Source organism: Necator americanus, chromosome III, assembly GCF_031761385.1.
Source record: "Necator americanus strain Aroian chromosome III, whole genome shotgun sequence".
NCBI classification, from domain to species: Eukaryota; Metazoa; Nematoda; class Chromadorea; order Rhabditida; family Ancylostomatidae; genus Necator; species Necator americanus.
Window position 1 is genome coordinate 38745141 of NC_087373.1, and position 14016 is coordinate 38759156.

The 14016-nt window shown below is 37.7% G+C and overlaps 1 protein-coding gene across 1 annotated transcript; it reads left to right on the plus strand.

Moving 5' to 3' along the window:
• Nucleotides 1–1096: 1096 nt before the first annotated feature.
• On the plus strand, nt 1097–13742 carry RB195_012302 (uncharacterized protein; the record flags this gene model as incomplete). The annotated part of the gene is made up of 38 exons (XM_064194097.1): nt 1097–1207; nt 1337–1468; nt 1556–1653; nt 2123–2253; nt 2876–3036; nt 3192–3284; nt 3364–3438; nt 3699–3857; nt 3972–4093; nt 4279–4414; nt 4485–4647; nt 4724–4865; nt 5451–5534; nt 5730–5826; nt 6100–6181; nt 6242–6336; nt 6394–6476; nt 6542–6659; nt 6715–6891; nt 6959–7117; nt 7201–7278; nt 7970–8070; nt 8268–8388; nt 8468–8612; nt 9143–9213; nt 9269–9346; nt 9440–9568; nt 9626–9727; nt 9801–9890; nt 10452–10514; nt 10576–10686; nt 10803–10865; nt 10939–11154; nt 11670–11924; nt 11991–12085; nt 12905–12951; nt 13554–13647; nt 13724–13742. The coding sequence occupies 38 exons, from the start codon at nt 1097–1099 to the stop codon at nt 13740–13742; spliced, it is 4296 nt and encodes a 1431-aa protein (XP_064051680.1).
• Nucleotides 13743–14016: the final 274 nt, after the last annotated feature.

Sequence of the window (14016 nt, forward strand, 5' to 3'; positions counted from 1 at the left end):
ACAGTGTGAACGCCTGATTGCTTTCAGTTGAAACGTCTATTTAAAAGATATAAATATAGGTTAAAATTATAAAAATTAAAAAAGTAAGTAATAAACTAAAAAAATCAGATTAGGAACTAAATTACTAGTCAAACTTATAAAAATATAAGTGTAAAATGTATAGATCTATACAAATCTTCCCACCAACCCTGCATTTCCCCTGAATCGTACCTAAAAATTAAACACCTGGATTTTTTAAACATCACACTCTCAGCGCATCATTACCTCGCTCTATTGCAACTTTCTCGCTCAATAACATTCAAACAGTGCGCTGGTGCCATGTTTTTTTTCCTCTTTCAGCGCTACAACGATTGTAGTGTGTACGTTGGCGAACGAAAGATTTGCGTTTCTCCTACAGTTTCCTCGATAAAATCTACGTTTGTGTTGAGTTCAGATTCATTTTGATCCCGTATCTGGTCATCAAATGCTGCTCGGATTATCCTGCTCGTTCGTTTGAATTTCTTTCACGATTTGGGAACGTTCCACAATCTATTTTTGTCGTATTTTCGAGTAGAGTATCGTTTTCGAGTCATTTTTACTTTGGCGATGAGAATCGCATGTTTGTCATTTGCCTCAGCCATATTCCTCCTTTTAAAGCTTTTTTTAGCTTAGGTTTTTTTTTCTTCTGATTATTGCTAAATGTCTTTTTTGTGTTCGTTTTATTTTTTCTTTAGTAGAAAGGTAGTTGAATAGGGTCAAGACCATTTTTTTTGCTCAATTTTCCAGTTTTCGAATACAGAGGCTTTGTCGTTTTACAAAAATGCGTTCAGAATTTTCCGATATGTTAGTCTTATTATATTCGAGTTCTACATCTGAAATTACCCCAAAAGAGATTTCGTCGACCTCAACCTCGAGTCCCCTCTAACTACCTCAGTACATTTTTTTTGTGTATTTTACGATTTATTCAATGTCCTTGACAGATTTTGTAACTGTACTCCTCTGATTTGTCAGGTTTTTTCTTCCTAACCGTTAATTTTGCGAATGAATTACATTTTAATCTACTACGATAATTTGTTAATGCTTCTTTTTCTTTTTATAGAGGGCCGTTCGGCATTGAATGTCATCGATAAAAGGAGATGTTCAGTTATCTGTCCTCGATATTTGTCAGAAAGTGATTTCGCTGAACATTACACCACAGGATGCATTTGCGAAACTGGAAGAGCTACGGGTAAGTGGTGCAGATTCTTTGGTTTTCTTTTTGATCTACTGAAACCTTTTTTCTGTTTGTTTTAATCTTTTCATTCATTCTATTCTTGTTTTGCATTCTGTACAATCGAAAATCCACGTTTTGTTTCAGTCTTCCACAATTCTATTACCGTCTTTACTGCTAGATGTCCTTGTAGCAATAGAAGGTGATGCTCAAAACAGCGAGAATAAGGAGAAAGCGGTCTCGAAATTTTCTGAATTTGTAGGCTTGATTTCTGATCAGGTATGGCACATGTCTACTTTTTAAAATCAATTCTGCAACTGCATTACTCTACACATGTAGGAAGTTTTATATTCATTAATTTTGCAGATTATCCCTGCTGATATTCTGAAGATTGAACTGGATGTACTCGAGGCAGCTCTTCCAGCAAATAAACAACAGCTTGTTCGTTTAAAAACGAGATTGTAGTATGTTTCTGCTTTCTTGTTTTTTTTTTCCTGTTTGTTTGTTTACAATCTAGTTGGAGGGGGATGGGAAAGTGTGCAGGGCGTTGTCAATAACCTTGTTACTTGCCCAGTTAAGAAATAATCTCAGTAGCTTTAACCTAGAGCTTAGCTAAATTTTGAAAGCTACTGATTCTAGGCTGAAGCTACTAAGTACGGAACCTTAAAACTTGTGGATAGGTCTTAGGTGATAGGACTTTTGATGCTAATAATGTTTAGAAGTTAAATTAAGTGAAATATAGTGTTTTTCTAGCGATTTTGGGTTCTGAACATATGGTTTCAAATATTTTGCGCCTGCGATCACTTCAGCATTGTGCTTATACTCCATTCAACTAATAAGCTTCCATTTCGAAATCGTTCTGCTGATTGTCCTACCATTTTACCATTATTTTATTATTTCCGGTCAGTACCTGAGATGAAAACTTTTTTTCAGTTACAAGCAGGCCAAGTTCAACCTATTACGGGAAGAAAGTGAAGGTTATGCTAAGTTGATAACAGAACTCATGGATGCGGGAGGAGGCATCCCTGCGAAAACTATGATGACAAGAGTTCTCTGCTTGATTGGTAAGCTTTCTGCTTTTTGTGAAGAGCCACAAAATGAACACACATTTCAATCTGCAAATAAAAAAAAAGAAAAGATATTTTCTCTTTGAAAAGTGCTATTACATCAGTATTGGTATAATATAAGTACATTTCATGATTAACTCGAAGCACAATATCGAGCAGAAAGCTTTGAAAATGAAATGTGGCGATTGCAAATTAATATGTTTTTTTCGTTTTTGGAATCACGTAGAAATGCGACTTTTCAACAGAATGTCATATCTTATTGGTTTTATGTTTTCAACATGACCTCTTAGATCTACTGAGTCTAATTCTTTTGCCAAATCTCGAACCTCCTTCTCTCTTGTAAACGAAAATGGTTCGCTCTCCGTGAATTGTTCACGCACAACTTTTTCCACACTTTTTTCTCCACCTTTTTTCCCAAATCCGCAAAAATATTTGCGACAGAGCATTCTACTGTGTACTGTTGCGTGGTTCTCTCCATGGCGGCTGCCAACTTTTGAGAATTCGTTTTTAATATTGAAAAATGTCGCAAAATTCAAGATGAGTGTTGATTTTTGGCTTGATATAACCTGTTTCCTAGTTTTTTCTCTTTTTTTGAATCATTGGATCGTTCTTTTTCCAGGACAGTTTAACCTTGATCCAAATCGAGTAACGGATATAGCCCTGGAGTGTTTTGAATGTTGTGCTTCACAAAAACAGTTCTACATATCGCTGCTGAAGGAGATCAAAGCAAACAAAGACTACCTATGTACTCTTCTTGGTTTCAAATATACTTTTTACCATGTAAGTGTTTTTTTTTACTCTTGTGTTTAGGTTTTTTTCTAGTGGTTGCATTCAAGAACAAAGTCAAAATCTTGACAAAATAGTCAAGGTCTTTCATCTACCCTATTTCTTTTATATTGGCTCTTGATCCGTACATGATGAGAAGTAGCATTCAGGCTGCTGGAAAAGAAACACCTTTCTCACTCTACGTCATAACATCATCGTTGATACGAGAGGACATGATAGATTTGATGAAAATCACGGCTTTTGTGAGTTTCTCTTTTCATTTCTTCTTTATTATGTGTTCTTTTTCTTTATCTTCTTAAATAATACTTTTACATCTTTTAGATGATCCCTAAGGCAGAGGGGATCAAGGAGACTCATCGTGCCCGTGCTGCAAAAGCTGGAGAGAGGGCTAGAAAAGTCAGTCATTTGCTTTTCCTATGAGACTTTCGGCTTATGGATCCACTTTCGCGTACAGCTATTAGATTATATTTTAATATGTATATCATTTTAACGGAACGGTACCATTGATCTTGTTCAAGCTCAGCTCAGAAACATGTTTTTGGAATAGTGCTCGTACTAATTTCAGAGAAATGAAGCACTTGTAGTGTTCAGTCTTTTTGAATTGGAATGAGAAGAGCTGTAGCAGTTCGTTTCCTTTCTCACATCAGTATTTTCAGGCAGAAACGATCCTGGCTTCGAACATTCCTTTAGAAGCATCACGTAGTGCTAATGTAGATGCTATGGATACTAGTCAGTCGATCGTTGGTGTGTCATTTGCAACGGTAGCTGCGATTCAAGAAGCAGATGATGCGAAATTAGCTGCGGAGTTGAACGAAGTTGGTTTCCATCCAAATTTTTTCTACAGTATTTATCATTGTCACATATTACTATTTTTATCCTTTTCTTGGCTTCTTTTATTTTTCAACCAAAGTTTTGTGGTACTGTTGTAGGAAAAGGTTTTGTCAACGAACCAAAAACTTGGACTGGTCTGTGCTCTTATCGAGGATGGCGCTTGGTCCCTGGCAAAGGTTCTTATAGATCGCCTCCCCGAGTACTACGCAGTGCAGGCCAGGTATATTTATTGTTTGTTGGCTATTAATGGTATTTTTCAAACCATCATATAATCTATTCCTCTCCTATTTTTCTATGTGCAGCAAAGAGTTTACGGTAACAGAAAAACATGTAGTTTTCTTAGTCGATGGAATTAGCAAAGAAATCCAGTTTTCAAAAAAAAAAATCAGAAATTCTTTTGTTTAGCACCCGTGTGAGCAATGCTATTTCCGATCTGATTGGTCAGTCAATAGAAAAGTTTTACATGGAGAAATGCTCCAACAAACTGGAAGGATTGAATTTGAATGTCAAGCGTGAGCCTGTTAATACTGCTGTGGACCCTGTGAGTTTAGGTTTTGTTTATTCTGAAAACGAGATAGGATTTGCGTAGGTGATGAGATCTTTCAATGAAGGTTCGCTCATGGACTGATTTGGCGTCGCTAACATCCATTCTATGGTATGTAGGACCACGATTAGCCTATCGACCTTTAGTCATGACGAAACTCGTCCGTCTGGTCACTGCTTTTTTTCGAGAACAACCTAAAGGACCGGATGGTGCGCCCGCGGATTCACCAGGTATTCAGAAATTGTACAAATTCTTAACTATGTGTTACGATTCCATCCGTGCAATCCGAAAATGCTCCTGTTGCAGTCGCTCGCATAATGATGGATATTATTGATGAAGTTATTGTGCCCGGATTGTCGCTTTCCGATTACAATACCGGTTTGTCGGAGGAAATTTGGACATTATTACAGTTCTTTCCTTATACGTTGCGCTATCGGCTGTATGGACAGTGAGTGTTTCAAGTTAATATGGATTTAGTTCTGTCTGATTAAAGAACCTAACGTTAATCAATCCAATTGGGATGCGCCGACGTCTTCGGCTTAAATCCAAAGCCGTTTGAGGTTTATGAAAGCATATGTAGTCTATGCAATGACCTGGGGCTATGCCAGTGTTTCTCTCTCCAAAGAAAAGTCTAGTAACAAGTTATTGTTCTCGGGGGGATAAAAGATTGGTTGGCTTAAGGCAGTTTTGGACCACCCTACGCAACCAAACCTTCTGCCTATTCCTTGGAGCAAGTGCAGGACAGTTAATAAGAGATCCAACTGCGACTGTACGATCGATGGTTCATAACCGCTGTAAGCCCGCAAAGCTTCTGATCCCTCTGATGTCGATAAATTGTTACCAGGCTCGTTTTGAAGTATAAAACTGTGTTACTATAATACGGCTGCTATGTTCCGTTAGTTTTCATAGGCTAGATATGCGGTCTTAAACCCCAGACAATCCCTAACCGGCGTTGGCGCATACAAAGCGGATTGATCAACGCCTTATGCTTCATTCCTTTTACTGTTATTTGTTATTGACTTCTTTGTTGTAGTTGGAAGTATTGCAACACTATCCGCCATCCAGAAGTAAATATCGTCAGAGGCAAGGTACTTGGTCGAACAAAATACGTGCTGAAGTACGTTTATGCACTTTTCTTTATAGTTTTGTGGAGCTGTGCTGCGCCGCTGAGCTTTATTATTTTTTTGAGGTTTTCTTTTGTCAGTGGATGCATGCACTCTTCTGGCTTCGTTCGTTACGGTGGTTTAGCGAAGCCCATTTGACACTGTATTTGAATAACTCAGTACATTTCCACGTCATACGTGAATTTTAGGCGACTGTCGAAAGAGACAGTGCGAGTGATGGGTCGACAGTTGGGAAAACTATGTCACATTCATCCGATCACAGTGTTCGATTATTTACTTAGCCAGGTCAGTTTGTTTATATGTAGTTTGTTATAGTTTTTATAGTTATAGTTCCTTTTTTTCTTTTCCGTCTTATTAAAGTTTGGATGATGAAATAGCATTTTATTTTTGGACTTTGGTCTATGGCTGCACTTCTATTCAGGAACACTTCTTTCTTGTAAATATATTTTTCACCAATTTCCCAGCCTTTTTCATTTCACCGAATTTCTTCCCTTTTTTCTAGTTATATATCGGACTATACGACGCATTTCTAGAGTTTACGCGTAGGCGATTTTTTAGGTCCAAACATTCGACAACTTGATACAACCCGTCGTTGAAAGTTTGAAGTTTCTCACAAACCTTGAGTTTGATATTTTGACATGTAAGCGTAATTGGATACCTTTAGTTATTGATAGATTGATTGAAGCACTTTGCGTTTCAGATTGTATTATTGAGCAACTGGCAAGTCCTGACAAGCAACAACTTAAAGCGTCAGATGGAAAATTGAGCCCATGGTTACAGGCACTTGCAACTTTGGTATGATTCACCTGATTGTTGAGTAATATATGACGATTTGAATGTTCTACTGTTAAGGTGGGAGCCACCTACAAGAAATACAATGTGGAGCTAGCAGGCATGTTGAACTACGTCATGAATCAGCTAAGGAACGAGAAGAGGTGGGTTTCCTCACCGTACAAAATTTCTTTTTTCCATGAAGTCAGTTCTCATCCGTTTGGTTCAGCTTTGATCTACTTGTTCTTCGTGAGGTCATACAGAATATGGCTTGCATAGAAGGCGTAGCGGGAGCTACATCGGACCAGTTAGAGGCATTAGGTGGAGGCGAAATACTTAGACAAGAGGTGATGAAAAGATTTGAAGAGATCGAAATTTTATGCATTAAGTATGGAGTTTTAGGCAGGAAGTTTCACCAACGCTAGGAATAAGAGGGCTTCGGCAAGATTACGTGATGCTGTCATGATGGGCGATACAGCTATCGCACTATGTATTCTAATAGCACAGCAAAGGGAATGCGTAGTCTATAGGGAAAGTTCTCGCCTTCCTTTAAAGTTAATCGGCGAAATGGTCGATCAAGTAAGTGCAGTTGTCAGATCGATCGGTCACATTGTTGCACTTGTTACGGTAGTACAAAAATTTACAGTGTCGTGACACTTTATTACAACTCGGCACGTTTCTTCTGTCTAACGTTCGGCAAGATGACTATGCACAACGAATCCCACCTGCTCATAGTCTTGTTTTGGATTACCACCTACGCATCGATGCAGCAATGTACCTCACCCGGCCTACATACCTTCCGAAGGTGGTGTTTCCTTCACTTCTTTGACTTGAAAACTATTGTTCTTGGGTGGACTCTACATATTTTTATGCCAGCATTGTCTTCAGATACATTCTGCCTACGATTCTGCAAAGCGTGCTATGAAAACGGACAACGAAACGAAAAAAATGGACGCCCAACAAAAGGTACGGCAGAATTGAAAACTTGTGTTTTAGAATATACTTTCTTCTATTACATATCTCTTTCAAATCCTTACGTATGTTTCTTCGACATCAATTTTACTATTTCTTTCTGGAAATTTCGAAAATTTCAACTGTAGTAACGTATATGGATACCCGGTTGTGGTTATAATTAATTGATAAATGCTTGTTACAAACTCTAATTATAAAATAGGCAATAAAATAGCCACGAAGCAGTGTTCAGATCATATTGTAATGGTTCGAAACTGCACTTCACTACTAGCTGCACATATGATTAGGCCAAGATTCACTTGTGATAATGTTTGTGGGAATTCATCGAACGGGATGCGATGAATTGTAAATATAACTTGCATCCTACATTAAAGAACGGATCTAAACAAGATGAGAAAGTTGGTCTGCAATTGTATTTTGGGTAGGTTCGAAAAACTCCTAATCGTGTTTCCAAAGCAACAAAATTTGGAAACAGTAATCACTTTGTTTTTTTTTTGTATTGTTTTTGCATTTTCGAAGACAAGTCGTTTCCTACTATTTCTTTTCTTTGTGTTCATTTTGGAAAAAATTAGGACTAGACATTTCTTATTTTGTATATTATATACTTTTATAACGCTCAAGAATAGCATATTTCTGTTTTATTGTTCATCTTTTTTATTCTTTCTTTCTTAATTATTACTTTTAGTTTGTTTTCTTCAAATCAGCATTTGATGATGTGATCTCCAAGTTAATCAAAGAACTCGAACCTTGTATTCCTAAATATGTGTGCCGTGATATTCCTATACGGTGAGTTCCACTTACACATTGATTTTCTGTACTGTATTCACTTGAAATTTTATCGATATGCGTTAGAAAAAATCGTTCTTGATATTACCTAGATTTTAGTACCCTATCTTTGTCCAGAGTATACTTTAATTTTTTTGGAATTGATAATAATTGCCTATTATTTCTCTTGCATTTTTATTTTAAATCGAGTTTTTAAGGCTTTTTGTCGTTTTCTGGATATTATCATCGTATGATATCGAAGTGCCCACCACTGCATATGAAAGGGTCATCGACAACATTCGGAAACAAATAAAAGAAGTTGCAGAATCACCAGTTATGGTAGGGTGTGGTCCTTCAAGTGAATGTTTGCTAGTTGACCACTTTCTCAGCAGCATTGCACGAATTTAACTTGATCTAGAGCAAATCCAAACGTCAGAAGGAGGAAGAGCGGTTACGTGGTCTTGAGAACAAGTTGAGGGATGAAGAGAAGCGCCAAGCTGAGCATGTTGCTCGAATACGAGCATGGTTTCAGAGCGTCAAAGATGATCTCTTTGAGGCTGGACGTAAGTTTCTTATGCGAAATCTAAATAGTGTTTTTCCAACTTTTTTTTTCGTTTGACTTTGTGTATTTTCTTGAAATCTTTGACGGTATTTCAACTAAATATCTTGGGAAACCTTTCAAAACCTTTTTCGTAGCTAACACCATCAATGATGTAATTTCGACGACAAGCTGGAGTTTTATGAGTTTATTGAAGAGATTTTTCTTAAAGTCCTCAAAAGTCTAAGCACTAAGTTTCGCCCGCTCTCTTGATGATGTTGATTCCGAGAAAAAGGTCATAAATATTACGTCCACCATTGCCATCTAGAAACTTTGCTACTAGCGTCCACAACGCTAAATTTCCAACGAAATTCTCCAATTATTGTCCAGAAATGTTAGTAAAGCAAAGATTTGAAGATGTGCCAAATTGAACTTTTTAAAATTTTTTTTTGTAATCAACCTCATCAGTGGTTGCCGATTGATCATGCGGCAACATGGATTTTAAAGGGATAAAATAGTTAAAACGTTTATGAGAAATAAACTATGCGTTTCTAGGTGGTCAGCAAACAAGCGCCTTTATTCAAACCTGTATACTACCTCGAGTGTTGTTCTCCGAATCAGATGCGGTGAGATTTTGTGATTTCTTCCTTGAAAAACTCACTGCAGCGTGTGTTTTTGCAGATTTATTCAGCGAAGCTTATCATCATTCTGCACCAGCAAAGGATTACGCTCTTCCAGTCATTGGTGTTCATAGACAAGGTGGGTTACCTATTTTTCCTAAAATGATAATGTCTAAATGTACTTTTTCCAAAGCAGGACTCCAAACGGTTGATTTGAACATCCTATTTTCAGCTGTTTATCGATGTGCTGCCGTTGATATGTGCACTAACGGAGAACGAAGCCAGTGCCATGGGGACATTCCTTCAAATTTTGCTCAGTCACGCTCAGAGATGGCACTCGGACAGTGCAATTTTCGAAAAGGTGCGCCAGATTTTTCCCTTCCTTGATTCTTTCTTGGATGGAAACGTGGTTTTGCAGGAGTGTGAAGGGTTTCCTGGATTAGTCTCGAAAACACGACAAGATAAAACAACGGAAAGTGTCAATTACGAGAGTTTTAGACGGCTCTGCTTTAAATGGCAGGTGAGAATTTTTGAATTAGTTATTAGTTAAACTTATTATGATGCTTGAAAGGATTTGAATCCACATTTTGCAGATGCGATTACACACTGCATTCAACTCTGTACTATCGGTGGAGAACAATGAATATGTGCAAGTTAGGAATTGCTTGGTGGTCATGACAAAGGTAAGGAGTAATTAAATTGAGAAGATGCGTCTTAATAGGACACATCCGTATCAACTACCTCAAAAATTCGCTCTATTTTGTTAAATTGGCACTTTGTACTTCTTATAACGCTTTTTTCTTGAGAAAACTTTTACTGCTGCGATTTAAATTCTATGATTTGCTATGGAAATGAATTCGCAAAAATGTCTGTATTCAATCGTACCTTAATACGAGAAACTCTTAAAAGTTACTTGTATGAACTGCAAAATTTTCCTTTTTGATTTCTTTGGCATCACCACCTTTTTGGTTCGCATGGTACTGTGGTACTCAAATTAGTGAAGAGCTTTGCACGGTTCACAAGTGATTCACAGACCAGAAAAAAGTGTTCGCCGTTGTTTCTCTTCTTTATCAAACCTTTTTCTGGAACTATCTGGTCTTTACAGACAATATTTTTTTAATATCTGTATTAGTATTTTTTTCGACTATCTCGTTGCAATCTCTATAGCGTAGTAGTTGAGATCGCTAGTAAATTTTTCGAGTTGACCTTTTTATCTGAACCCTTTTATCTACTTTTCATTATAGATGGCGCCATGCTTCCCACTGCTGAAGGACTTGGTGGAAAGCGTTGAAAAAATGGTGGAGAAGGTAACCCACTCCATTCTCTCTGAAAACATGACAGTCTGTATTGTAATTGTTTTTGTCATAGCTTCGTGACAGCGAAAAAGGGAAACGAGACGAGTTGTCGTTGAAAGCGGCCAGCTATTTGGTGAGATTAAAAATGCGAAATGTGACAATATATGAAGGATTGCAATTCCACGTGAGTCCTTTTTAATCTTTCTCCTACTTTTTCGCTTGAGTTGCCGAGCCCTTCATTGTGTCTTAGCAGGTCACTTTCATTCGCTTGTGCTGTTTTCCATAGTCGTGAGATTTTAGCGCCCTATCGTTAAACACGCGTCGAAACTGGCTCCTGCAGCTGATCGGAAGCGCATTGCCACGGTAAGATCGAGCTTGGTTTCATCAGTTTAGGTTTCTTTCTTTCATTGTTGAGCTTTCCAAACAATTTCTTTAGGCGACGCTTCCTCTTGATGCGAAAAAGAAAATTAGAACAGAAAAACCTAAGCTGCCAGAGAAGAAGGAGCCGCAACTGAAAATTCCTGAGCGAAAAGAGCCGCTAAAAGTCGAGAAACGCGAGAAGAAGGACGAGGTTCCACCAACGAAAGATGTGAAGAAAGAAGTTCCAGAACGAGAAGAAGGCGAAGTTCCGCCGAGCCCTCCACATAAAAAAGTAGGTGATTCAAACTTTCTTAGTGTTTCGCTACAGAGTTATTTATTGCTTTTGTCGGAAGTGTTGTTTCCATATTCTTTTTTGCGTTGTTTGATTATAGTTTGAACGTTTTAGGTTCTAATTTACATTTGTATTTTACCGTTTTCTCATATCTAACTTGCTTGCTGCGCCCAAGTCACTTATAGGTGACGCCTCGTAAAGCGGCACCCCGAATCCTCGAATTTTCAAATCTTCTTTCGGAAGCCCTGGTATCCTGCAAATATCCTTAAGCGTTCGTGAGCAGCCATGATTCTTTAAGAGGGAATTAAGTCTGTCGAAACGTCCCCTTCTTTGGCAGTGATTACACTGTTCTATTAGGAAGATGTTATGGATTAGGTGTTTTTTTCCCATGAAGGACACAGCAGATTTAAGTGAAAATTGCTATGGATACTGTTCTTGGACTCTTATTCGGAGTATTTTTAATGTGCAGAAAGAAAACCAATGGTTATCCGTTTTGAAAGTGCAATCTGTTGCAGCCCCGAGCGCAATCAGCTGACAAATCGGCGAATGGTGTCTCAAAAGAACGCAAAGAACCTGTTCCTGTCAAAGAAGTTAAGGAGGAAAAACGAGAGTCTAAGGAAATAAAAGAGAAACGCGAAGAAGATCGAAAGGAAATAAGAACAAAAGAAAAGCGTGACCCAACACCGTCAAAGAATGCAGAACCGGCTAAAGAACCAGAAACTCCAAGGAGAAAGGAACGGGGTCTTGATGATGATGAAGTTGGACCAGCTGTGAGTTAATGAATGGATCTTATTCTGTGATATATTTTTTCTTTTTTTCCCAATTTCCATTTCTAGCTTCCACCGTCAATGAGGGAGGAACGGGCAGATGACCGTAGTAAACGTGATCAAAAAGCGCACAAGCGGTCTGCTAGAGAAGAGGAGCAGAATGGGTGAGTTTTGAGTTCATGGATTTGAAAATTGATTCAATCGTATTCCTACAAAATGTCTTTCTTTTTGTATTCTTGGTTTACCCAAAAATCTCAGAAGAAGCCATTTTGTAAAGCATTCCGAGCAAAATGTTAGGCCGGTGTGAAAATAATCGAAGCAAACCAAGACTCAAAAATTCCTTTTGATTTTAAAAATCCTTTTCCGTCACTGGCGCTAAACTTTTAGCTACTTGTGATTGATATATGTCTTTCCTTTCATACCATGGGGGTACAACCTGTAGAAGAGTGCGCAGCGCAATTCACTGCTTCTCATTATTTCCCCTTGCTGTTTTCTGCTTTTCTTAACCACGAGAATGCTGCCCGCAATCCTGGTTAGGGAACGTAAGCGGTGTGTTAATTGGACTAGAGGCAGCCGTAGCTACGCAGGAAGCGCTCGGTGCTGCGGGCAGATAAGCGGCTCAAAGTTAGTTATCCTGGGCGTTGTCCTCTTATCCAATTTCTTATCTTTTCGGGATTTATGGAAATTCATAAATAAGATAGTTCTGACCCGAGTCTGTATGCATTCTGTGGAAAATACAATAGAATATAGTAGTATCATGTGTGGTGCAGGCCCTAAGGTGTGCTTTTTCTTCTAAATCTAAATCTTTTTTTAAAAATTAAATCTTCACGAACCAAACCTGTTCAGGCGACTGAACCTTTGTTTTTTTTTCTCTGGTTTTTCAATTATATTAAGAATTTCGCACTTTTACTGTCATAGCTTTTAAATTTTGTTCTGAAGAATGGAAAAATTGCTTTTATTTGTTCTAATTCTGAATATTTTAGGCATTCAAAGGTACCACGTAAGGAGCGTGAACAGATTGAATCTAGACGTAAGTTGATTTGTTTTCCACAATACAAGTTTCCACAGTACGTTACAATTATTGATGCACAAGTATTTCACTATCGGATCTACATATTAAAAGCTTTTATACATTTATTCTGAATAGCACCGAAAATGGCCATCTTCAGTGCGAACAAACTCGTTCAGTGGTTACATATAGGATCCGTTGTTCGTAGTTTTTTTTTTTTTTTTTGACGTGAAGTGTTTTGAAGTTTGAAGTTTTTGAAGTGTTCTGAATGAAGTGAACTGCACTTTGATAACTTCCTTATCACGCACATACGTACCAGGAAAAAAAATATTTTGTTTACTGTACTAAAGATCCATTAGGTATCCATTAGGCCTATGTCTGATTTTCGGATCATCATAGTATGATCTATACCCAAAAATTTCATAGTTGAGAGCTTCTCCTGTGAATGCTAGTATGAGTGAAGTGATATGTATGAAACAGGTGAAACAAAACATTCTTCTAAAGCCTGTCTGCATGTTTTCAATGTATAGGTCCCGTAAAGAAATACTCACTTCCCAGAAATTGTAACGTTCCACATAGCTTCAAAGTCATAATGACAGTGGATAATGTTTGATGAGTTACAGTATCCCGTCCAGTGTCACATGAGCGGAGAGGTCCATCACCAACAAGTCGAGAAAAAGACAGACGAGATGAGAAGAAGGATCGAAGGAAGGATAGGTGAGAATCATTTACCCCGTTGACCCCTTTTTTTCGGATGTTTTCAAATTTCTGGGACTATATGTGTTATATTTAGTAAACCTGTTCGAAAATAGTGTTATGTACGTGTTTGAGCGGCAATGGATACAACGTTACTCCTTCATCGGATACCTCCATGCTGTTTTTTTTTTGTTACGTGTTGTGTATTTGAAAAAATTCTAATGAAAATGATGAACTCTCTTTGATGCTCTTTATTTCGTAGTCACATTTCTAATGTATTAAACAACATTTTTCATTATGACATGTACATAATCAAAACGTCACTTCTAACTGGTGTTGGATGTAACGAAAACAACAGTTGATTAAATCCTCTTTATTAATTATAAATGA